This window comes from Equus caballus, chromosome 7 (genome assembly GCF_041296265.1).
Source record: "Equus caballus isolate H_3958 breed thoroughbred chromosome 7, TB-T2T, whole genome shotgun sequence".
Taxonomy (NCBI): Eukaryota; Metazoa; Chordata; class Mammalia; order Perissodactyla; family Equidae; genus Equus; species Equus caballus.
In genome coordinates, this window is record NC_091690.1 from 73,867,501 (window position 1) to 73,891,806 (window position 24,306).

General features: G+C 50.3%; 3 protein-coding genes across 11 annotated transcripts in view; 1 reads left to right on the forward strand and 2 right to left on the reverse strand.

Annotated features, from left to right (window-relative positions):
- FOLR3 (folate receptor gamma) overlaps positions 1-2,233 on the reverse strand; it is a 4,044-nt gene extending 1,811 nt beyond the window's left edge. The window contains exons 1-2 of the mRNA XM_001499257.6: positions 2,092-2,233; positions 1,794-2,001 (exon numbers count right to left, since the gene is read on the reverse strand). Of these exons, the coding sequence (XP_001499307.1) occupies positions 1,794-1,961 (168 nt within the window). The 5' untranslated portion in view covers positions 1,962-2,001; positions 2,092-2,233. The remainder of the gene's footprint in view (positions 1-1,793; positions 2,002-2,091) is intronic.
- Positions 2,234-15,066: 12,833 nt separating this feature from the next.
- Positions 15,067-18,899, forward strand: ANAPC15 (anaphase promoting complex subunit 15). Of its 8 annotated transcripts, none has more exons than XM_001496503.6 (5): positions 15,067-15,793; positions 17,218-17,347; positions 17,890-17,949; positions 18,261-18,398; positions 18,564-18,899. In XM_001496503.6, exons 1-5 carry the CDS (start codon positions 15,660-15,662, stop codon positions 18,609-18,611), a joined length of 510 nt encoding a protein of 169 aa, XP_001496553.3. In that variant the 5' UTR covers positions 15,067-15,659; the 3' UTR covers positions 18,612-18,899. The 8 variants fall into 8 exon arrangements, with proteins under 8 accessions (XP_001496553.3, XP_005612122.1, XP_014597053.1 ...); XM_005612065.4 differs by having other exon boundaries at positions 15,532-15,793; positions 18,552-18,899; XM_014741567.2 differs by having other exon boundaries at positions 15,657-15,793; positions 17,223-17,347.
- Positions 18,838-24,305, reverse strand: TOMT (transmembrane O-methyltransferase). 2 transcript variants are annotated; one of them, XM_067053910.2, is made up of 4 exons: positions 24,221-24,305; positions 21,679-21,954; positions 20,343-20,539; positions 18,838-19,879 (listed from the first exon to the last, which is right to left on the reverse strand). In XM_067053910.2, the coding sequence occupies exons 2-4, from the start codon at positions 21,935-21,937 to the stop codon at positions 19,559-19,561; spliced, it is 777 nt and encodes a 258-aa protein (XP_066910011.1). In that variant the 5' UTR covers positions 21,938-21,954; positions 24,221-24,305; the 3' UTR covers positions 18,838-19,558. The 2 variants fall into 2 exon arrangements, with proteins under 2 accessions (XP_066910011.1, XP_070130624.1); XM_070274523.1 differs by lacking the exon at positions 24,221-24,305 and having other exon boundaries at positions 21,679-24,194.
- Between the last annotated feature and the right edge of the window lies 1 nt (position 24,306).

Below are 24,306 nucleotides of genomic sequence, written 5' to 3' on the forward strand. Positions count from 1 at the left end.
CTGAACATGGACCTGATTAAATGTGGTAGGCAATCCTAGAGACATCCATTCAAGGCGGGTAAGATGGTAGAAGTGGTGGAAGTTTCTCTTTAGAAATCAGTCCAGGCTGGGACTCAAGAGCTGAGCCATCATGAGCCAATTGCTTAAAATCTCTGAGCTGAACTCTAGAGCCCAGGGTCAAGTGAGAGGGGATGTGACAGGTCTGGGCACTCAGGAGAAACTAAGGAAAATCCACAAGGGTAAGGCCAAACCTACCCCTCTCCAACAACCCAGCCCACGCCCAGTGCCACTGACACAGAACATGCTTCCAGGACTCCCTGGCTTCACGCATGCTCCTCCTCAGATACCCCAACTCTTGGTTGCCCTGCAAAACCCCGTGCACCTCATCCCTGACCTGCCAGTCAGGGTCAGTGGTTTCTGCCTCTGAAAGAGTTAATTAATATAATAAGAAGCCCTTCCTCGCCTATAGCAGGGGCTCAACAAAAATAGCCACTCCTATATAGAACATGTCCCTCAGAATGGCAATCATCTGTCCCCCTCAAAGGTCTGCTTCTGCATCATTTGTTGGCAAAGAGGAAGTGCTCCAGAGAATTCTCAAAAGCACCTTTTAGAAGTCAAAATTTCCGAGGATGGAGTGGTGAGTACAGACTTTCAGTTGAGGAAGATCAGAAAGTTCTGGAGATGGGTGGTGGTGATGGTTGCACAGCAATGTGAATTACTTAATGCCACTAAACTGTACACTTAGAAATGATTAAAATGGCAAATTTTGTGTTATGTGTATTTTACAACACACACACACACACAAAACAAACAAAATGTTGGAAATGACTCAGAAGTCACGAGGCTGCTGGGCGTCCCTCTCTTCACTTCAAGCCCCTGGAGTCAGTCCACACCAGTCGTTCCTTGAGAACAGCCCCCGCCCTCTCACAATGTGAAACTCTGTGGGGAGCAGAGGAGGAGACCAGAAAGAATAACATACCGGCATCTCTCCTGAGCCTGGAGTTCAACTTCAAGCTCGGATTTCCTGACTGCTTCAGGGGCCTTACCTATGAGTTGGGGACCTGGCCTCACCTCCCCTTCTCTCCGAGCAGCAGCTTCCTTGGCTCTGGCCATGCTAGACTTGCCACTGCTTGGGCTGTCATCCCCTGACCCGTGTATACACTGTCCTCTGCTAGGTTGCCCTTTCCTGCCTTGCCTTCCTGGAAAATTCTTACTCATCCTCCAGGGCCAAGGCCAATGGCCCCTGTCCTGGAAAGTCTTCCCAGAGTATCTGATTTGTCACTGTCCCTTCAGACCCTAAAGGGGATGGGAGATGCAGCCTGTTTGTACATGTTTGCTGCATTGTGACATGAGGGACCTGTCTCTCTTTCTACCTTGCCTTTGAGCTTCATGGGCTGGCACATTACTAAGGTTGGGAAAGTTACCACCAATCCCTCTCTTGGCCCCTGCTAGTTATTGGCCTCTCATTCCACTTGTACCTCTGCCCTCTCTGGGCCTATTTCCTCATTTGTATAAGGAGAGACACCCCCCCCCCCCCTCCACCACCACCAAGTAGGCCTTTGGGGCATATTCACTGACAAGGTGTGAGGAAAGAACTTGGCTCATAGTGGGGGCTAAACAAATGGTCCCCCCATTATTGTAGATTTGGTAGTCTACTGGGGGAGGTCCTCCAGGATCATCTCACCCATCCTTCTGCCTCCATCACCCCCCAAAGCTGATCTTTTCATTCTGTTAACTTCTTCCCTTTTTAGAGTCAGTCCTCTTCCCCACCCCAGACCTCACTCCATCCTCACCTGGTCATGCAGCTTGTCCTCAGGGCCTGGCTTTGTCTTGTGATGCTTGGCATCCATGCAGACATTGATCAGGTCCGTCTTGGCTCGTGGAGTCCTGGGCTGGCCACCCTGTGCAGCAGCCACCAAAGCCAGAAGCAGCAACTGTGTCTTCTGCCAGGCCATGTCCATCTGTTCCTGCTAGGAAGCCACAGTCAGAGGTAGACGAGGCCTGAAAGAACCACAGTAACCAAAAGACTGTCGGACAGATTTCCTGTCTCCCTCCCAAGCCCACATCTTCTGCTCTCCCCACCCAGTTTACCCCACAGGGCAGCTGAGCCAAGCAATGAAGGGCGTATGGAAGTCTGGGCCAAGAGGCAGGAATTCCTCCCTGCGCCCCCACCAAGGCATTTCAACACTAGCTTGCTCTGTGACCTTGGAGGGAGCCACCCACCTCCCCCACCTCCCGCTCTGGATTTCCCCAGCCAGTATTTCATCCACAATCAGACGGCCCTGCCAGCCGGACAAGTCATCTCAAATCTGCACAAGAGGAAACACAGACTCTGAACACTGAACACTGAAAGGGGTGGGGAGTGAGAGGAAGGGGTACCAGCCAGCCTTGGGGTTTCTGCTTCAACAGCACATCCCCACTAGACCAGGGCAGGCTAGGTTTAGGTGCCCAGAGGCTGCCAGTGGGGCAAAGAGGGAAGCTGAACTGGGGCCAGCTAAAGGCCCCTGAGGCATTCCGTAATTGCTCAGGGTCCTGGACCAGATGCCACAGGAGTTGATGGGCGGGCGGGGGGGTGGGGGGGGGGGGGGGGGCAATGTGGAGAGCCAGCGAGAGTGCAGGGCCAGAGAGGCAGACCTCAGTTCCCCCGACACCTGGGTCTTGGGGAATGCCTCGGGCAGAGTCAGGCCTAGAGTTAGGAGAAGGCCAACAGGTAAGGGGCACATGAGGAAGGAACTGAGCCAAAGCAGTAGGCAGAGGGGACACAGGAGGAAAAGTCAGCAGAGATATCAGCCTTCCGGGAAACCTGGGGGAGACCCCACCTTGCTGCCTGCCTCTCATCCCCACTTTTCCTCCCTGTCCTACTCCTACCACTGCCCTCAGTCCACCTGGGAAGGTAGAGTGTCTCCCCACCCCCACCCCCCTTTTACAAGCCCATCCTGACCGCTTCATCAGCCTCCCTCTCAGGGACGGCAGGCAGGCTTTGCCTAGGAAACAGCTCAATTGTCTTTCAATAAGCGGCCAGTTCAATCAATTATTGTACATCCACCCAACGGGATTTAACCTGGTAAAAAGCATGAGAAAGCTCTTGATGTACAAATATGGAAAAATCTCCAAGTGTATTGTTAAGTGAAAGAAGAAAGGTGCAGAAGGGCATCATAGTACACAATCTTTTGTGTAAAAAAGGAGCAAGGAGAATATATGCGTTTATATAAGAAAATTCTGGAAAGGTACACAAAAATTTAAAAAGTAGTTGCTTGGGAGGAGGGCACAGGATTAGGGATGAGACTCTGAAAACCTTTCTAGGCTCTTTTGATTTTTAACCATGTGAATGTATACTTTATTTAAATATGATATACATGTATGTAGGTATATGTATACAAATATGCAAAAATGTTGAATGGAAAAATAAGATACGGAATGATGAATCTGATCTGATACCATTTATGTAAATTTCAACAAGAAGGGCATGCACAAAACAATGCTACATTGTTACGGATACTATCCAGGATACCATCCACATGTTTGCAAAAGTATGAACTTGAGACCACCAATTGTGCTTGTCCCTTGGGTATACTGCTAGAGAAATTCTGTGCATTTATGCCGTATATATCCCATTTTTGTTCACAATGATAACATACTGTTCTACGCGTTGCTTTTTTTGGGTAGTTTCACTACACGTTTGTGCTTTGGACAAAAGAAGCAAAAAGCTCATGAAGCCGAGTTATCCACACTTACACACTTGGGTATTATTGTCACATCTGATTGCATCATCTTCAAGTTACTTTTTCTTTCTTTTTTTTTTTTTGAGGAAGATTAGCCCTGAGCTAACATCCGTGCCCATCTTCCTCTACTTTTATATGTGGGATGCCTACCACAGTATGGCTTGCCAAGCCGTGCCATCTCCGCACCCGGGATCTGAACCGGCAAACCCTGGGCCGCTGGAGCAGAACGTGTGCACTTAACCACTATGCCACCGGGCCAGCACCTCGAGTTACTTCTTTATGCCTTGTATGGTCTGAAATTAACTACAATGCTCTCTATAGCAAAAACCCTTTTACTAACCATTATTTAAAAAATGTTAAGAAAAAAAGTTCGCTTTTTCAAGTTAAAAGTGCTTGATCCTTATTCTTTGTTTTTCAAACATTGCAGACAGTAAAATTGATATTAACCTAGGAAGACAAATGGTACTGCTCCTGTTTTTCTAATAATGTATATTGATGTCTTCTCATCATGCTTTTGGGAAAACTTTCGGATCCTGTCATCATTTACTCAACTAGTAGAATGCCTCTCCTGGGGCAGGGTCTGTGGTTTCAGTCAGTTCTCAGCTCAAGGTCCTGCCGCAGGTAAGTCTAAGGTGACAAGGTCCATGTCTGGTTATGAGGCACTCTCCTTGCCCCGTCAGCCTCCCCAGGGCTGCATCACTGCTGAGTACCAGGCCATAGTCATCAACTCTCTGCCCTCCTCCTACTGTAGCAGCCTGTGGTCTTTAATGTGTTGCAGGTCTTACTATCCTCACTTCCTAAAGAGAGACATGAGTCTCTCTTCCTTCTCTTAGGAGTAGTTGGAAGGTGTATATGAAAGTATTTTGTAGCCTACTAAACGTTAACGTACATAATCACACTAGTAGTCATATATCGAGGACTACTCTATATCAATTAGCATAATTATGTTTTACATACATCGTTGTGTCTTGTAACCCTCACAAAGCCCTGCAAGGTTGACATTATTATTCCCAACATACAGATGAGGAAACTGAGGCTCTAGGAGTGAGGCGAATTCCCAAACAATTTGGGAAGATGAAAAAGTTCCGGAGACAGATGGTGCTGATGGTTCTGCAACAATGTGAATGTACTTAATGCCCTTGAACTGTACACGCAAATATGGCGGAAGTGGTAAATTTTCTATCATGTATATTTTACCACAACTTTAAAAAGTTACTGTAAAACAGGGCCGCCCAGTGGCGCAGCGGTTAAGTGCGCACGTTCCGCTTCAGCAGCCCAGGGTTTGCCGGTGCAGAAATGGCACCGCCCGGCAAGCCATGCTGTAGCAGGCGTCCCACATATAAAGTGGAGGAAGATGGGCATGGATGTTAGCTCAGGGCCAGGCTTCCTCAGCAGAAAGAGGAGGATTAGCAGCAGATGTTAGCTCAGGGCTAATCTTCCTCAAAAAAAGAAAACAGAAAAAATACCAGGGCTAGCCCTGTGGCTGAGTGGTTAAGTTCATGCACTCCACTTCGGTGGCCCAGGGTTTTGCCAGTTCGGATCCTGGGCATGGACGTGGCACCGCTCATCTGGCCACGCTGAGGCAGCATCCCACATGCCACAGCTAGAAGGACCCACAATCAAAAATATACAACTATGTACCGGGGGGCTTTGGGGAGAAAAAGGAAAAAAATAAAATCTTAAAAAAAAAAAGTTACTGCAAAACAATGTAAAAAAAAAAAGAACCTATCTAAAGGATGAATTCCTAGACATGATGTGGAATTGCTGGGTTCAAAGGGTGCGTACATTATTAACTTTAAGAGATATCAAATTGCCCTCCAAGATGCACTCATGCTAGCAAAAGTGACTATTTCCACAGAGTCTTATCAATGTAAGGGATTATAAAATTATTTAATCATGGCAGTTTAAACCTGGGGAGTGACATGATTCAACTGGCAGTTTAGAAAGATTCTCCTGGCTGGTGTGTACAGAAGGGATTGGGGGTGGGCAGGGGAGGGGTGGGTAGACTAGGTAGGGAGCTATTTCAGGAGTCCAGGCCTGGGATGATGGTGCCTCGGACCAGGGGGTTGGCAGTGGGGATTCATTCAACAAATCAATCCAAGATTAATTAACTGCCCACTATGTGCTAGGCTGTTCTTGGGGCTGGGGCTACAACAGTGAAGAAGACAAAGTCCCTGCTCTCAGGGAGCTTGCATTCTAGTGGAGGTAGGGGAGGGGAGAGAAAACAAATAAATAGATACATGATGATGGTGCTTTGAATAACAATAAAGCAGGTACGGGGATGGAGAGTGATGGAAGAGGGCCTATTTTATATAGGAAAGAGTTATGAGGTGATAGCTGGGTAGAAATCATAGTGAAGTGAGGACAGGAGCCCTGTGGATACAGAGGGAGAAGTGTTCCAGGCAGAGGGAACAATAAGTTCAAAGGCCCTGAGGCAGGCATGTACTCAGTATGTTCCAAGAACAAACAGCAAGGAGGTCAGTGGAACTGGTGAGCAGGGAGCAGGGCTCATGACAGGAGTGTGGGCCCAGGCAGAACCTGGAAGACCCCATTAGTCAGACGGGGTCGGGACTTGAGGTCTTATTCTGAACGCAATGGAAACTTTCTTTTTTCCCCATTCAGCATCCGATCTAGGAACAGACTCTAGGGACAAGGGGAAGCAAGCAAAGGACATAGATGTCTATTTGAACAGCCCAGGCTCAAGGTGATGGTGACTTGAACCAGGGTTAGGTGGTGGCAGGGGAGGTGGAGAGAAGGGTGGGAACCTGGATGTAATCTGAAGGGAACACTTATGAGATTTGCCAATGGATTGGATGTTGGGTGTTGGAGAACAGGAGGAGCTAGGATGACTCCAAGGTTTTCCGGTCTGAGCAGTTGGAAGTATGTGGCCATTTACTGAGATGAAGAAGGCTGGGAGTGGAGTAGGGCTGGAGGGCGATGGGGAAAAAAGAATTCTGGAATTGAAGGAAGTAGTGGATTCACGAGATACTTAGTAAATAAGATCTCTAGGGCCTGGGGACTTCTGGGGTGTGGAGAGGGAGAGATCCGGAAGAAAAATAATGGTCAAGTTTCTGGCTTGCGGACTGTGGAGATGTTGGTGCCATTTTCCACGATGGAGAAGATGGGAAAGGTGCTGGCTGATCCTGCAGCTGGAATTTGGGCATCAGGAATCTGAGTAGCAGCTGCTGGAAGTGTTGCTGATTCCAGCCTGGAGTCTTCCTCCCCCACTGTCCCCTGGTTCTCTCCCTCATTTCTTGGGGAGTCTGCGCAACTATCACCTTATTAGCAAGGCTTTTCCTGACCACCTTCTCCTGAATATAGACTCACCCTCACCCCAGCACGCTCCATGGCCTTCCCTGACTTTATTCCTCTTCAGCACACTTCTCACCACCTGATGTTACTGTGTGCTAACAGGACCATCTCCCAGCACTACAGCGTGAATGTCCTGTGAGCAGGGATTTATGCCCCTTCTGTTCATGACTATCTCGGGCCCTGAGAAGAGTGCCTGACATAGAGGGAGTGCTCAGGAAGGATTTGTGGTCTGAATGAGCGGGTGAGTGCCCAGGAGGGGCTAGCATGATCTCTGGGGGCCCCTCTGAGTTTGATTTCTTTGTGATCTTGGTGAAACTGCCCTGGCCCCGGACGGTGAGAGCAGAAGGGACTATGGCAGAGGGGAGCAGGGAGCAGGAGTGAGGAGGAAGTGGTGGAGCCTCAGTTTCCCCACCTATAAAACAGAAATGTAAAATGATGGATGACTTCCCTAAGGAGCCTGAGTGAGTGAGGCTTGGATGTGGGGGAGGGGGAGAAAGAGTGGGATTGGGATTCCCGGAGTGCAGGATGGGGGGGTGCAAGCGGGGAAAGGGCGAGACAGTAAATGTTTGCTATTTAGGAATAAAGGGTGGTTTTTGTGAAAGGCTGGTTATCATCCGGGTGGGAGGAGAGGAGGCTGGCCTGCCTGGAAAAATCCAGGAAATGGAAGAGAAGGGCAGAACGTGAGTATGGGGAGTGTTAGGCCCCCGGGCTGTGACTACGGTGACAAGATTCAGGGGGATTGGAGCTGGGGTGGTCAGGCAGGCAGGAACTAACTCCCTGGTCTCCACCCAACGTTCCTGCCTACACTGAGATCCTTCTGGCAAGGATCTCAGCTCAGAGGCTAAAAGCAGCCAGGGAAAGGTTTTAGGCTGCTATGTGACTTCAGAGTGGGTGCGGGAAGTTAGTCGGTTATTGCAGTGGTCCAGGTTACAGGAGGTGATAGTCTGGACTAGAGTGGGGCATCAAGATGGAGAGTAGAGATGTGACAGCATAATGGGAGCAAGAGGCAGATGTCAGGGAACCAGAGTCTCCGTTTCCAGCTGCACCACAGTGGCCATCAGGTGACTGCCCCCTGAGCCCATTCTCCAAAATGGCGTCTACTCATATATTAATTTTTATTTTTTAAATTGTGGTACAATGTACACAATATAAAATGTATCGTTTTTAAGTGTACAGTTCAGTGACATTAAGTACATTCACATGGTTGTGGAACCATCACCACCAGCCATCTCCAGAACTGCTTCATCCTCCCACACTGTAACTCTGCCCTCATTAAACAATAACTCCTCATTCCCTCTTCCCCCAGCCCCTGGCAACCACCATTTTTTTTTTTAAACACGATTCTTTTCTTTTTTTTTCCTCCTCAAAGCCCCAGTGCCTAGTTGTATATTTTAGTTTAAGTCCTTCTGGTCCTTCTATGTGAGCCACCACCACAGCATGGCTACTGACAGATGAGTGGTATGGTTCCATGCCCGGGAACTGAACCCAGGCCGCAGAGGTGGCATGTGCTGAACTTTAACTGCTAGGCCATCAGGGCTGGCTCGGCAAACACCATTCCACTCTGTGTCTCTATGAATTAGACTTCTCTAGGTACCCCATATAAATGGAATCATACAGTCTTTGTCCTTTTGTGACTGGCTTATTTCATTTAGCATAATGTTCTCAAAGTTCATCCATGTTGTGTACTCATCAGTTTTTAAGGTAAAAAGAGTCCCAAAACTGATGTGAAGACTGGAGGAACAGAGTGAAAGCAAGGCTGTGAGAAATGTGATCAAACGGTGAGGGCTTGGGGGCGGGCCTTGTGGCTGAGTGGTTAAGTTCACATGCTCCACTTTGGTGGCCCTGGGGGTTCGCCAGGTCGGATCCTTGGCGCAAACATGGCACCGCTCATTAGGCCACGCTGAGGCGGCATCCCACATAGCAGAGCCAGAAGGACCTACAACTAGAATATACAACTATGTACTGGCGGGCTTTGGAGAGAAGAAGGGAAAAAAAAGAGATGAGTCGCAGCTCAGGTCAGGAAGCTTGGTTAGCTCAGGTGCCAATCTTTAAAAAAAAAAAGGGTGAGGCCTTGGCTCTGTGCTTTCTTCACAACAAACAAGGAAGAGGCCTTACAACTGCACCCCACCCCCACAGCACACACCTGAAGGCTCGTTGCTCCCCAGCCTCCACTATGAGTCTGCTGCTATCTCTGGGTCTCCCTGCCTGTGTCTGTCCAAGCATGTATTACAGTGTGACTCAGTGTCTATTTGAGCATGAGGATGTAGGTGTGTGCCTGTGTATTCATTTTTTATTGGTATCATAACAAATTACCACAAACTTCGTGGCTTAAAACAACATGAATTATTATCTTCCAGTTCTGTAAGTTACAAGTCCAACATGGGTCTCAGGGGGCTACAGTCAAGGTGTCAGCTGGGCTGGATGTCTTTCTGGAGACTTTAGACAAGGATCAGTTCCCTTGTCTTTCCCAGCTTCTAGAAGCTGCCTGCATTCCTTGGCTCATGGCTGCCTTCCTCCATCTTCAGAGGCAGCAGTGTAGCATCTCTCTGACTCTTCTTTCTTCATCATACCTTTTTTCTGACCACAGCTGGGAAAGATTCTCCGATTTTAAGGACTCATGTAAACAGATTGGACCCACCTGGATAATCCGGGCTAATCTCCCCATTTTAAGGTCCTTACCTTTAATCACATCTGCAAAGTCCCTTTTGCCTTGTAACACATCATATTCACAGGTTCCAGGATTAGGACATGGACATCTTTAGGGGGCCTTTATTCTGCCTAGCACACCTGTGTGTGCTGGGAGGGTGTCATGGTGAGTGTATGTGCATGTTTGTGTAGGTTTGTGTCCCCTCGGCCTTTGCCTCCCACACAGTGGGTCTCTCTTCCCACTTTTTGTTTATTTTTGCTTTGGTCAGAGTGAGGAAACCCTAGCTTTGGTAAGCAAATACATGCAAACCCACCATGCAAATAGAGGCCTGGCCTGAGCACCCCTCCCAGGGCTGGCTTTCTAGAGAACTGGAAGAGAATCCACGGAGATCATTTCTAGCTTATCCAGCCATCCTAAAGGCAGAGGCAGGCCCAGAGAGGCCCAGATGACTGCTGACCAGACAGTAAACGAGGTGTTGAGTGACCCTAAGATAGAAGGAAGATTATACCCCAGCAAGCGTGCACTCCCTCAGCCGGCCCACCCAGTGGGGCTCTCCAGCCTCCTCCAGCATCCTTCCACACGTCGTGCTCTCCTGCCAGGGCAATCTCCTCAGTCACTCCACACCCCAGTTCCTGCTCAGGGAGCCCCCCCCAAACTGGAAGGTTTCCTCTTTCCTTCCTTCTCTCTGACTCTGAAGCATCCTTCACAGCCCTGCTGAAGCTTCCTCTGCTCAAAGAAACCTTTCTCAATGTCTCCTGGCCCTCATCCAAGGATACGTGTCATCCTTTGAGGACAGGACACTGTCTTCTGGCCCTGTTTCTCCCACGGCGCCCATCACTAAGATGGCCACAAGTAGGCCCTCAGTCACTGCTGTGCGCTGAGCACACCACACCCTTTCAGGTCTCTGTGCTTTTGCACACCTTGTCCCCTCTTGTCTGGAATGTCCTTTCCCAACTTCTCCTCCTGCAAGCTCTCATCTCCCTGAGGAGCCTTCCCCACCTCCTCTCCCACACGTTGCTCTTCTCTTCTCAGTGTTCCCACTCTCCTCAGAACCTGTCTCTACTGTAGCGTTCATCACATGAACTATAATTCAATTCCATTAGACTGAATTTTTTTAAAACACCATATTGCACAAGCATTTATTGAGTGGCTTCTCTGTGCCAGGCACTGGACCAGGTGCTGAGGAAATAGAGATGAATTAGACAGAGACCAGCCCTGAAGAGCCTAATGATTTGGTTTATGCCTCCCAAACTAGCCTGAGGGCTTCCAGAGCATGACACTCAGATCTGATTCCTCTATTTGTCCCCATCACCAAGCACAGACCGGCCCATAAGAAAGTTTTGTGGAGTGAATGAAAGATTGACATTCTAAAGTGGCAGCTTCAGCTTGGTCAAGCCACTTACCTTTCCAGAGCCTCATATTCCCCGTATGCTAACTAGGGGCAGGATTCCCAGGGCTGGGGTGAGGATAAGAGGAAATTATGAGTCTGAAAGCCTTTTGGAGACCAAACATCCCTCAGTATGCACGAAAGATAGTGACTGTCCCCTCTGTCCCCTACCAGGGCCAGCGATACTCCTCAAGGATCGTGGAAGCAGCTCTCACTAGCACTGAATTCAAATCACTCAGTTTTGGCCTTTCCTGAATCCTGGAGAATTCTCTGCACAGAGCCATGGATTTCCTTCTCTAGGCTATGGGCTCTGGATTTATTTCTGACTGTTGGGAGATCCCCATACTGCCTCCTGCTTTCAGCCCGGGCCCTGGCCTGTATAAAACACAAGGAAGGAGCAAGTAACAGCTCAGGACAGAAAAGGTCAGGTCTGAAGAGTGTCTTCTAGGGACTCACATCAGAGCTGGAGACACCGTTGGGATATTGTGTTAGAAAAATAGAAGCTGGGGGATGGGAAGGGACCTTCCAGGGGTTCCCAGCAAGTCAGTAATTGGGCCAAGGTAAGACCCAGGATGCCTGGCTCCCATCCCATCCACTCCATCTCAGGGCCATCAAAGCCCTTCCTCATCTGAGACCTTTTTTTTTTTTGAGGAAGATTAGCCCTGAACTAACATCTGCCGCCAATCCTCGTCTTTTTGCTGAGGAAGACTGGCCCTGAGCTAACATCTGTGCCCATCTTCCTCTACCTTATATGTGGGACGCCTGCCACAGCATGGCCTGCTAAGTGGTGCCATGTCCACACCTGGGATCGGAACCGGCGAACCCTGGGCTGCCAAAGCAGAACCTGCAAACTTAACCGCTGCGCCACTGGGCCAGCCCCTCATCTGAGACCTCTTAATATTCTTTTCCATCTCTCTCTCCATCCCCAGACACCTAGCTCTGCCCAAAGGGATTCTCACTATTCTCAAAACACATCATCTGCTTTCAACTCCATGCCCTTGCATGTAATATGCCTCTTTGTGCATCCCCTTCTCCCAGTTGTCTACCAGGTAAACTCCTAATCATCCTTCAAGGCCTATTCAAATGTTTCCTTCCCTTGAACAAAAGTCTAAACTCAGTTTATCCAGAACCCATTCATCTCTCCCCACTCTGTGCTCTCATAACGCTCTCTGTGTACATTGATTTTAAGATTTCCTACCCTCTTCCCTAATTGTCTTAGTTCTCATTAGACCGTACTTTTCTCTAGGACAGGGATTTTTTCTGCTTCATCTCTCTTTCCACAGGGCATATCAAGGTGTCTGGCACTCAATAAATGTTGACCAAACAGTGGAACAAATGAAGGAATATGGGGCAAACTTCTTAACCTCTTAGAGTCTGAGTCTTATTATCCTTGAAATGAAAGAAAGTCAAACACTTGGCAAGGGTAAATGATGGATAATGATGTCATTGAGTCAGTTGCCCGAGCCAAAAATAGAGAATTGCCCCAAATTTCCACTTCTCGCTTTCCCTTCCCCCCTCCCCTAGCTAACCAGTCACCATGACTTATTGAACCTGGCTGAGGACCTTATTAAGAAACTCTAGGTTATTGGGGAATTTCCATCAGGCCAGAGCTGTCAGGAAGGATGGGAGGTGAAGGGTGCTGGAGGTAGGGGTCCTGTAAGGAAAAGTAGACAGAGGAGAGACTGATGGGGACATAGGCCACAGGACGAGGAGATAAGGGACCCATGAGAAGGGAGAGGTCAGGCTGGGTCTTGGAGACATGGAAACTCCCCAGTTTGTGCCCTCAAGGAGCTAATGGTCTGCTGGGGAAACAATAGAAACAAGGGAAACAAACAAACAGGAACAGGCCGTAGTGGAGCGTTACCTCCTTCCTGATAACCCCTTCTTTACTTGGTTTCCAGGATACCACCTAACTCGCCTGGCTTTCTACTTATCCCTCCTTCCAGTCTGGCTTGCTGTTTCTCCTCGTTTCCTCAAATTCTGAATTTTGAAGGAAACTGTTTTCCATCTACACTCACTCATTTGGTGATCTCATCCAGTCTCATGGCTTTAACTATCAACGATGTGCTGATGACTCCCAAATTGACATCTCCAGCCTAAATCTCTCCCCTGACCTTCAGACCCATATGCCCTCCTGCCCCCTCAACATCTCTACTCTAATGGGCATCTCAAACTCAACCCACCCAAAAATGAGCTCCAGATAGTTCCCCCCCAAAACCATCTCAAGAAATGGCAACACCAGTCTTCCAGTTGTTCTGGCCGGAAATCTTGGCTCTTTTCTTCCTCTGATGCTCTATGTCCAACCTGTCAACAAACTTTCTTGTCGTTACCTTCTAAATATACTCAAAATTCAACCACTCCTCATCTTCCACCTCTAGATTATTATAATAGGTTCCCATCTGGTCTCCCTGCTTCTGCCACTGTCCCCCCTGAATCTATTCTTCACAGAACAGCCAGAGTAACTCTGTTAAAATCTAAATCAGATTGTGTGGGTCCTCTGCTCAAAACCCTTCCCAGGATCCTCAACACGGAGTGAAAGTCAAACTCCTTATTACGACCTGCGAGGCTGTACTCTCTGGCTCCTGCTACCTCCATGTCCTCACCTCCTCCTGCTCTCCCCATAGTACGCTATGTGCCAGCCATTCTAGGCCTTTTATATCTGCTCTCTCCATGAAGAGCTCTTCCCTAAATATCAGAATAGTGCTCTGTCTCTTTTTCTTCAGAACTTTCCTCAAAAGTCATCTTCCCAGGAAGGTCTTCCTTGGGCCCCTACCCAAAGTAAAACATCTCCCCTGCCAACTTTTATTCTTCTCTGATTTATTTTTTCTCCTTAGTATTTATTACAGTCATAGGCTATATATTTTACTTATCTATCTTCTTTATTGTTTATCTCTCTCATTAGAATGGAAGCTGCATGAGGAGAGAGAATTCTTTTGTGTGTCTGTTTGATGCCAGAAGTGGGCTCACTCTGCTCACCGTAATCTGAGCCAATTAATCACAATGAGTTAGGGATCGAGAAAGGAAGTTTAATTAGGTTAGATTAGCCAGCAAATCAGAAGATGGGTGACTAATGTCTCAAAAACCCATCTTCAAGGATTACAGAATCTTGAGGCAGTTATACAGGCAAAATGGGCAGTAAGGAGGGCGTCTAGGGATGTTGGTCTCTAAGCGTGACCGGCTCCAGGCATCACATTGTTCCATTGTTGTGTCAGCTGTGATGGATACCTTGTAGGTGTGTTTCATGGCTGTGGTCAGTATGTTCCTGGAGAGAAATTCATAGGACAAAGTTTTATCAAGCTATCAGGGAGTACATACATAAGCAGAGGCCATAAGTCAGGAGAGCATGTGAATTTTTTTAGAGTATGTGCAGAGCAGCAAGTAGTCACCAGAGGAGGGGCTGGGGCCGCTTAGCGTAGCAAGATGGTCTCACTTATGCTCACTTACATGTTCCCCATTGCATGTCCACTACTTAGAATAGTGACAGGCATATAGTAAGGCACTCAATAGGTATTTGTTGAATGAATGAATAAAAACGGTGGACATTTCCAAGAGGCAAATTTTTAATGAAAAACTTTCTAACAACCAGAGCTGCTTGGAAACATAATCACATTGATATGCACAGTATGCTACGTCTTAAACACGTAATCTCATCAGATGCTCACATCAGTCCAGGATAGGAGAAAAGCTGGGCAGAGATTATAACGCTGGTTGAAGAGGAAACTGAGTGCAGACGGGAGGGAAAAAGGACTTGTTAAAGGTTACACAGCTGGTCGGGGCAGGAGTGGAACTGTGGATGATTGCTGGCCCTGGAAGAGGCTGGTGGGTGATAGTGCTTATTGGGGGTTAAGTTCGAAAGACATCTGTTGCCAGACGCATGAGGATCTCTGAGGGGGAGGCTGAGTCAGAGGTTAATAGAACAGAGGCATCAGGAAAGGAGTGGGAGAGATGACGAGGCTACCAGTAAGCATATTTAGCCCAGGCCTGGAGAGGGCAGCCGAATTCCCCAACAGCAGAATGCGGGAAGGCGGTGCTGGAGGTTTACTAGTCACTCAAGTTCTTGCATAATCTCAAATGCAGAACTGGACAATCTTAAGACCAGTGAGTTCACTGCGGGTCTGCAGCGTCTGGTTTCTCCACTAGACTGTGAAGTCTTTGGGAGGGGGACCATGTTCCTATACTTATCCCCAGCTTCTAGCAGAGCCTGGAATACAGTAGGGACTCAAATATTCCCGTTGAAGGCATATATAAATGAATGTATGCGCCGAAACGGGGAACTGAGGGTGAGAGAGGACAGATAGGAGGGGCGCAAAATCACCCAGCGATTCTGCGGTAGAAGCAGACTAATTTTCTTGGAACGCAGCGGAACAAATAGTCCTAGTACTAACACAATTTACTGCCAGCTACCGTATTTCTCAGCAGGGGTTGGGGAGCAAACACTGCTTGGAGCCAGAGGGGCGGGGTTAAATGGGTTGTTGGGGCGGCGCCAGGGTGGGGAATCCGATTGGCTGAGACGCAAAGCGGGGCCAACAGAGTAGGCGCGGCAAATCTCCACCCCGACAACGCGACTAAGGTGTACAACGTCACATCCGGTATGGTAGGCGGGAGAGGGAAACAAAAGGAGACCAAAGACGCATGCGTCTGGTGTGTCCCGGGTTCTGGCGGGTCCTTCCGCTCAGGCAGAGAGAAGTGCTTCCGGGTCGCCGCGGGCTGCCGCCTCCCGGCGCGGTAAGTACAGAAGCACGGCTGCAAGGCTGCTGTCTCCTTGCCCCTTCCTTCCTCTTTCCCCAGGGAGACCCCGTCCCCCTGACTCGCCTCCTCGGAAGCTCCATTCAGACTTCTTTTAGCATTAAGGAGCTCCAGCTCATTGGCTGCTTCGTCGGAACTAAGCCCCACCCCGCCACACAAGATCCGTCACTTATTGGTGTCACTTCCTGTCACGCAGCATTTCTTCCAGTTAATTGGCCCTCCTCAGGCCCCGCTCCTTTCCCGTTTAGCAGCCCTATAAGGGCAAATGCCTGTCCGAATCCCGCCTCTGCCTTTTTCCTGTTGGTCAACTCCACAGTCATAAATAATAAGCAAAGAATCGGGGGGGTGGCTTTGCGGCGAGAGGTTGGGCTTGGCAATGCTCGGGCTCAGTCTGGCGTCTCAGTACTTTGGGACTGGAGGATGGGTGCTGTTGTGCCTGTTACACGGGCTCGGAAGCTGAGGTCCACAGAAGGGCAGCGGCTGGCCCCAGATCGGTCACATAAGTTAGGGCAAAAGCAGAACTTGCTGTAGATCCTTTTGTCTTCCTCATATCGTCTAGTGTCCGCCCTGGATCTCTCCCTCGGGGAGTTCTGTGCCCCAACTCACGGTGTGACCTAGAGCCAGCCAGTCGTTGCCTGTCGCTGGGGCTCAGTTTTCCTGTGAGTCGGAAGATTTTAATTCAGATTCTCTGGGACCTTCCTGGTTAGCTCCCTCAGCTGCTTAATCCGACCTGAATTTACTTGTTCTCTCACATGGTGGTTCATCCATTCAGCCTTCTATCTACTTATTTATCCATTTACTCATGCCTTTAGAATGTCTTACTGAACCACACTTAGACTTGGTAACCCACATTCCCACCCCCACCCCCGGTTTGGCTGTGGTTCATGAGAGAGATGCTTAGTGTCCTAAATTTCTGACACTTAGGTGGGTATGGTATGGACCTTCATAGAGGGGCAAAAAGGAGGTCTTCGTGTTTGAAGGAGGTAGGGTTTCAGTAGAGCCCAGCGATCTCTAATTTTCTGTACTTTTGTAATGCCAGTCTGCATTCTGCATTCCTACCTCTACATTTGGCTCCCGTTCTCTTCCCTCGTTGAACAGGTTACAAACAGCTTTCCTTATCCATAAAGTAAATTACTTATCAAAATAACTGTGAGGACGGTATAATAGTTATTATCCCCATTTTACAGATGAGGAAACAGGCTCAGAGAGGTTAAGTGACTCGGCCAAGGTCAAACAGCTAGTAAGTGGTAGACCCAGGACTCAAACCTGTGTCTGATTCCCATAGGGAAGGGCTGCTTCCCTGCTACCTCCCACTCCACCCCATCCCCACATCAAACTGTAAGCAAATAAAAACCAAAACCAAACACATCTGAGAGCTGGATTCATCTGACCCTTTCCCTCAGTCTAGGAGCCATGTCCACCTTGTTCCCCTCACTCTTCCCCCGTGTGACTGAGACACTGTGGTTTAATCTGGATCGACCTTGTGTGGAGGAGACAGAGCTGCAGCAGCAAGAACAGCAACATCAGGCCTGGGTGAGTGAGGACCTAGCACAGTGTTGGAGCCTCAGTCAGGGACCCCCTCTCCCTTCACTGGCCATGACCCAGCCTCTCTGGAGACCTGTCCTGGAGGAACTTTTTGCCTTAAGCTGGGAAGAATCAGACTGGGAGCTGGAGGGCCTAGATTCTCGTCTTTGTGTTACCCTAATTTGCGGGGGGACCATGGGACCTCCGGGCCAGACTGGAGCCCAGACTCTTTTCCCTAAAGCATAGGCAATAATAACTTTTACTATTTCTTGAGGACGTAGCAGTTGCCATGTTCTAGGCTGATAGTCTCTCACTTCACCCTCACCATAATCTTATGAGGAAACCAAGGCCCAGAGAGTTTACGTAGTTGGATCAAGTTCATAAATAAGTGGCAGGTGACAGGATAGAAAGGTATCAAATCTTCCTGAGAACTGGAGGGAAGCTTCTCTTCCACACTTGGGGGTCTTCTTGGGAGCAGGGTGGGCCAGTCCCATCCTGCTGACCTGCCCTGCTTGGGCCCTGGCCCTGCTCTCCTCCCCCTTTGGCCACAGCTCCAGAGCATCGCAGAGAAGGACAACAACCTGGTACCTATTGGCAAGCCAGCCTCGGAAGTGAGTAGCCCCAGCAGGTGGGACTTGTGTGGGGACTAAGGGTCTGTTCTAATTCTAAAGGTCCTGCCTCTGACCCTAGCGTAATTGTGGTCCTCAGCTCTGGGTGGAAGCCAGAAAGGGGAGCTAGAGGGGGTGGGCATTAGGCCCAGCACTAAGATCCTGCAGAACATACACCGGCCTGCTAGACTCAAGGAGGACAGGGTTGGGGAGTGGGGGTCATTCATTGGCCCCAGAGAGAGGCTCCAAGTGGGCCAGCCCTTGAACTGTCCAGGCAGGCCTGCAGAGCCTACAGGCTCTCCCCTACCTCACAGCACTATGACGATGAGGAAGAGGAAGATGAAGACGATGACGAAGATAGTGAAGAGGACTCAGAGGATGACGAGGACATGCAGGACATGGATGAGATGAATGACTACAATGAGTCACCTGATGATGGAGAGGTCAATGAGGTAGGTGGGGGTATGGGGGGGGTCTCTGCTCCTGGGCTCCTGCCCCTGACCTAACTGGTGGCCAGGAGGTGCAGACACCCTGGATCCAGGCAGGCACAGGATCTGGAACTGGGGCTGGCTGGGTGGCTGAGGCCCCTCCCCACCCACACCCAGCCTACTCTCCAGGTGGACATGGAAGGCAACGAACAGGATCAGGACCAGTGGATGATCTAGGTAGACAAGGCAGGGTGGCCTCAGGGAGAGTCCAGGCCGGTCCAACCTACCCTGCACCCGCTGCAGAACCAGCTGATTGCCCCAGTGCCTGAAAGCTCACCCTCGGGCACCTCCTCAGCTGCTGCCAGGACCTGGTCTCCTCGGCCCTTCCCAGGCCATCAGTCTGCCTTTGAACCCCCAGGGTCTGAGCCCACTTTGCCTTTCCGGCCAGTACCTCACTCCTTGGTTGCCATGTATAGTTTCTTTCTAACTCTTTAATAAAGACACAGGACTGGTTTTTTCCCCCCATGTCTATTTCCTATTTGTCGGTGGGCCCAAAGGAATCCAGCATCTTCTCTTGAGCTTTGGGGAGAGGGCACTCAAGGGACTTCAGGCAAACCTACTTGGCCACATGGGCAAGGGCTAGGGAAGGCCAGGGTGGCCCTGGCCCTAGGCTCAGGCTCCATTGCCATTTCCTCTGTCCCAGCTTGCACCCAGCCATTCCTGCAAGGCGTCTAACTTGGTGTTTACTGTCTCCTCTGATCCCACCCAGAATGGCACAAGCTGGGCAGGGCAGGCTTTCTGAGGCTCAGAGCTGGGAGGCCCCTGGAGTGCTCCCAGCTAGCTTCCTTGGTGTTAACAGAGCAAATTAAATCTCAGAGCAGGACAGGGACTCTCCTGGAGTCACCCAGCAAATCAGTGACAGGGCTGGGTTGGGAGCTCAGGCCTCTTGCCTGTCGGTCCATGGCTCTCTCTGGAAGGAGGGGGACCAGTGGGACCAAGCAGCCTGACAGAACTTGATGCCTCATGTCAGTGTGGAGCTGGAGTGGGGCAGAGGTGGGAATAGAGGCTCTCCAGCCCTGAGTCTAGCATGTGTCAGGCCACAAGCAGGGAGGGGAGGGAATGTTCTGAGGTCCTTGCTTGGGTGGGGGTGCAGGGGCCGCAGTAAGTACGCCTGGGCCTGGACCTCAACCAGGCCCTGCATAGGTGAGCTGGGCTATGCCGTCCTTGATGGCAGGGAAGTCTGGGAGGCCAGTGTGATGGAGGCGGCAGCGGTAGCGGCCACAGCTCTTGGTGTACTGCAGGAAGCGGGGTGCACCAGGGAAGAGCACATGGTCAGCTAACACAGTGGCACCAGCTGGCAGCAGGGCGTGGGCCTCCAGCAGCTGCAAGTCCCGCAGGTAACATCGGGGCCGGTGTGCCAGGAGCACCAAGTCTGCCCGACTCAGCTGGTACTGGGTCCGTAGGCGTGGGATCACCTCCTCTGATCTACCCACGATGAGCTCTACCTGTGGGGGTGGGAGGAGCTGGAGGTGAGGGTGGGAGGGATTGTTCTCCAAAACCAGACCCCACCAGGATCTGGCTTACTTTATGCCAGGCCCTGGCCCAGGTCTCTACAAGTGTTCTCACATTTCCTCTGGCCTCAGAATCCAATGTGATTTCCATTCTGCCAGTGAAGAAGCTGAGATTCAGAGGATAAGAGCTTTGCTCAGGGTCACACAGCTAACAAGGCAGACTAAGGTTTGGACCCAGATTTGCTGGGCTCCAGAGGCCTTTCCCTTAACTGCCGCTTTGTCATCTAGTGGCAAATATGTGCAAATGACTTTGAACAGGAGCTCACACGCCCTCCCACAGTCCCCTAAGTGGAGCTGCTTCCTTTTCCTAGGTGGGGTTCCTTCACAGGGGAGGCCTGGCCTGGGCAAGGCCTGGGGAAGCAGGGAAGAGACCAGGGTTGGGGAGGTGGGAGCTGACCGTGCGCTCGTCGAAGCCAGCCAGGCGGATGAGTTTTTCAGCCACTGCTGCTGTGCGTGGGTCCTGCTCCACAGTGAGAAGGCGACCTCCAGGGGGCAGGGCACGGGCAATAAAGAGTGTGGAGTACGCGCAGTAGGTGCCCAGTTCCAGCACACTAGCGGGGGCCTTCTCTTCCACCAGCCGCATCAGGATCTGACCTATGGGGGAGATGGCTATTGAATCAGACATGGGAGATGGATGCAGGGCCCCTGATAGAAACGGATCTCAAATGCCCACCTGCCTTACTGTAGCCCCCAACCAGCTGGGGTCTCATCTCTCTCCTGGACTATAGCCCCAGCTGCCCCACTGGTCCCCCTGTCCTCCAGGCTTGCCTCCTTCAGTCTAGTCTTCACACTAGCCACTAGGAATCTTTCTAACAAATCTGACACTATCACTCCCTGGTTCCTGTGATCCTAAAGGCCATTAGGATTGACCTTGGGATCCTCAGCCTGACACTCAGGACCTTCTTGCACCTGATCCTACCCTACCTCTCCAGTTTCAGCTCCCAATTCTTCCCAGCTGTAGCCTGTACTACAGCCATCCCAAACAACCAAGCCCAGAGTCAACCATGGTGGCTCATTCCTCCATGCCGCATTTGTACGTGTGGCTGGCTTTTCCCTTCCCCACCCCTATCCTCATCTGCCTGGCCAACTTGAAAGCAATCCTTCTAGGCTCAGTTCAAATGTTGCTTCCTCCAGGAGGGCCTGGACAGAAACAACTACCAGGCTTCTGAGAGACCATCTTCCAGGTTCCTGAGAGACCTTTGTTAGAGCTTCCAGTTTTATTCCCCCTTGTTTTGTTCATTGAATATCTTTCTAACCTTGAATGAATTTCAAAGAATTGAATGAATTTCTTAAATAAGACTTTAAAAGCACTTGTGCTGGGAGCTGGGACTCAGATCCAGGCAGACAGCTACCCTGAATGGGATGTGGGCCCCTCCATGGTGGGGAAGAAAGACTCATACACAGATAATTACGAAGTTATGGCTTATGTGCTGAGATGGTCATTCCCCTCTGTATTATGCCTCCTTTAGGCCAGCACTTGTGGCTGATTCGTCCCTGTGGCCTCTACCTCCTCCCCCAGTGCCTAGCGCATGCCTGGTACAAAAGAGGTGGCAATAAATGTTTGCTGGATTAATGAGTAACCTTGCCCAGCCCCCTCATTTCCAAAGGAGAAAAAGAGACCCATAGAAGATGAAGAACTTGCCCAGTCCACCCAGTAAGGCAGTGGCAGATCCCAGATCTTCCTTCACCGTCTTGGGGGTGCTGCCTGGAGCAGAAGGCTAGGGAACACTGACCTTTGATAGGCCCCATGTGGCTCAGGTACTCGCAGTGGCTACTCCAGTGGTCCAGGGTGGTGAGGATATGACCAGGGTCCCCAGGCAAGGTGTGGGTGAGGACATAGCTGAAGGCCCGCTCCTCAATCCGCAATCCTGACAGGCAGTCTCGGAGGCTCCGCAGCAAGACTGTGCGCACTAGCAGTCGAAAGTAGTGCCGGTACCGCACGAGCAATGTCACCACCAGTGGCAGGAAGGCCAGCGCGATGGCGGGCGACATGGTCCCTTACCTGGGCCCTGGGGTGGAGGGAGGCAGGGAGAAAAACTCAAACCCACCATTTGCCTGTCATTTGTGCAGCCCTTACCAGTAGCAGTTATTATCCCTATATTTTACAAACCATAGCTCAGAAAGGGTAAGTCTTTTGTCCAGAGTCACACAGCAGAACTGGGATTTGAATCCAAGTTGGTCTCATTCCAAGCCTGTGTACTTTCAAGGATTTCATGCTGGTCTAAGTTCAGCACCCAACCCCAAACCACCTCTTCCCACTTCCGAGCCCTGGTCCTATCTTCACCTTGCTTCCCCTACCTGTTTCCCCACATCTCTGTAGTGACCCCTTCTTCAAGACCCCCTTCACCAGTTCCCCTCTGAGATATTCTCCCCCACCTTGCCCCCTGCCTGCTTGATCTCCTCTGACCCATTACTTTGCAGCAAAAGAACACAGCTTTGTAGTGAGAAACGCCTTCAGTCACTGTGCTCTGCCTTAGTAAAAGGCAATCAAAACACTCCATAGGGTGTCAGGATAAGATTCCTTCCCACCCCAGGACTCTCCCTGGCTGCTCTTCCCTGGGGGTGAGAGGCGTCCTTGATTCTGTATTTCTTCTCTAGTCCTATCTCCCCTCCCCTGCATTCCCCTCATCTCCTGTTGCCTCTCAGAATTCCCTTCACAAGGATATACATACACATACACACAGCACACACTTCACCCCTACCCCCAGGCCTCTTCTCCCGGGCTCCCTATGGGGGATAAGTGCCCTCTCCTCTCCCATCCCCTGGACCATTCTCTCCCTCCTCCAGATCTGACCCTTGTGAGGCCCCTGGTGGTGGTGGGGACTAAAAATGAAAGTGAAGTTGTATCAATGGGTGTGAACAGGTGAGTGGCGATGTTGGGGAACCCACACTCTAAAGCCCTACTTACCTGAGCTGGAGACTCCTGCTTAGGGAAGATCAGAGCAGAGGAGAGGAGGGGGAGTCGTTGTGAGCAAAGAACCCTGAGGCAGGCTGGACCTGCTCTCAATTATTGATGCTGAGGCTGCTGCTGTCACCTGAGACCTGCAGTTCAAGTTACTAGCCCCCGGGGATAAGCTGGAGCTGACTCTTACCCTTTGGGAGCCCACAAAGTACTTACAGAACTCCTCCAGGGTCTTGATTTGAGGGGTAATAAGAGCTACTGGGTTTGGTGACTCCACAACCCCTTGGATCATGACAAGGGGCATCGTTTGAGCCAAGGTGATAGGGAGGTTGTAATTAACTCATTAATTCAAAATTCAAGTCTTCTCTAAGCAAGTGCCAAGGCTTGGGTCCCAGAGAAGAGTCAGATACTGTCTCTGTCCTCCAGGAACTCGAAGTTTGGTAGAAGAGACTGACCCAAGAACAGAGAATGTGGTGCTTCATGAATACAGGGAATTGTTGGCTGTTTTGTGAACTGATGCATATCCAGATAGAACAGTGTGGCACATTGCACACTCTCACTGAATATTTGATTCAATAAATGAATGAATCAATGCTGGCTAGAGACTAAGCAGGAGAATATTGAGTCTTGAAGACACAAGGCAGACCCAATGAGGAGACTGTGACAGGCTACATGTACAAAATCCAGGAGGTCGATCGGGAAACTGCAAGTATTTCCCTATGGCTGGTGAGGCATCCAGCCAACCCCTCCAACACCACCACCACCACCACCACCACCTCCCCTCCCTCCAACCCCGCGCATTAAGTGGAAGACAGGTATCAGGCTCTGCAAGATCTTGAATGACAGACTTGGACCTGTGTTCAGGGTCCAAGAGAAGACATGGGATAGCTCTAAGAACAAGGCACTGATGGTCAGCTTCGCGTGTTAGATTACTATGGCTGCTGCAAAACAGCAGAACAGAAGAGATGCCTGAGGGCACGGAGATCTGTGAGGTGGCCTTTATCTCTATCAGGATTGAGCTCCACTCCACTTCGGCTTGTGAAGGTATAAAGTCACTTCTTCCATTCTCAGGTCCCCAGTCCAGACTGAGAATTCAGTTGGGCGCCACACCCTCCATGAGGGCCCTGACTTGGCGTGGGGAATTTGGGGCCAATGTGCGTAGACCCAGACTGGGCGTTCTAGGAGCATAGGGCCTGGATCCCACTCGTCTCCCGCATGGCATTCAGAAAAGCATATCATGATGGCATTTGGTATAAGTCGGCTCACTGGCCCAGAAGGGTGGCCACGCGAGCACATACTAGCACTCACTCGACGGCCTCTATGGCCCTTGATAGAGGACTGGATCTCAAAAACTGGGAAGGCGCTGAACTCACGTGATCCGCCTCTCCCTTTCCTCGCATCACGTGTCTGGAGTCTTGTCCCGCAGGGTACGCCTTCCCATTGGTTGGCGGTGATCACG

Bases quoted from the DNA above. Each gene is read 5' to 3' on its own strand.
- ANAPC15 (XM_005612065.4), top strand. From the start codon at position 15,660: ATGGTAGGCGGGAGAGGGAAACAAAAGGAGACCAAAGACGCATGCGTC. The intron at 17,348-17,889 runs GTGAGTGAGGAC...CTTTGGCCACAG, and splicing joins AACAGCAACATCAGGCCTGG to CTCCAGAGCATCGCAGAGAA. The intron at 17,950-18,260 runs GTGAGTAGCCCC...CCTACCTCACAG, and splicing joins TTGGCAAGCCAGCCTCGGAA to CACTATGACGATGAGGAAGA.
- TOMT (XM_067053910.2), bottom strand. From the start codon at position 21,937: ATGTCGCCCGCCATCGCGCTGGCCTTCCTGCCACTGGTGGTGACATTG. The intron at 20,540-21,678 runs GTCAGTGTTCCC...TCTCCCCCATAG, and splicing joins CCACATGGGGCCTATCAAAG to GTCAGATCCTGATGCGGCTG. The intron at 19,880-20,342 runs GTCAGCTCCCAC...CCACCCCCACAG, and splicing joins CTGGCTTCGACGAGCGCACG to GTAGAGCTCATCGTGGGTAG.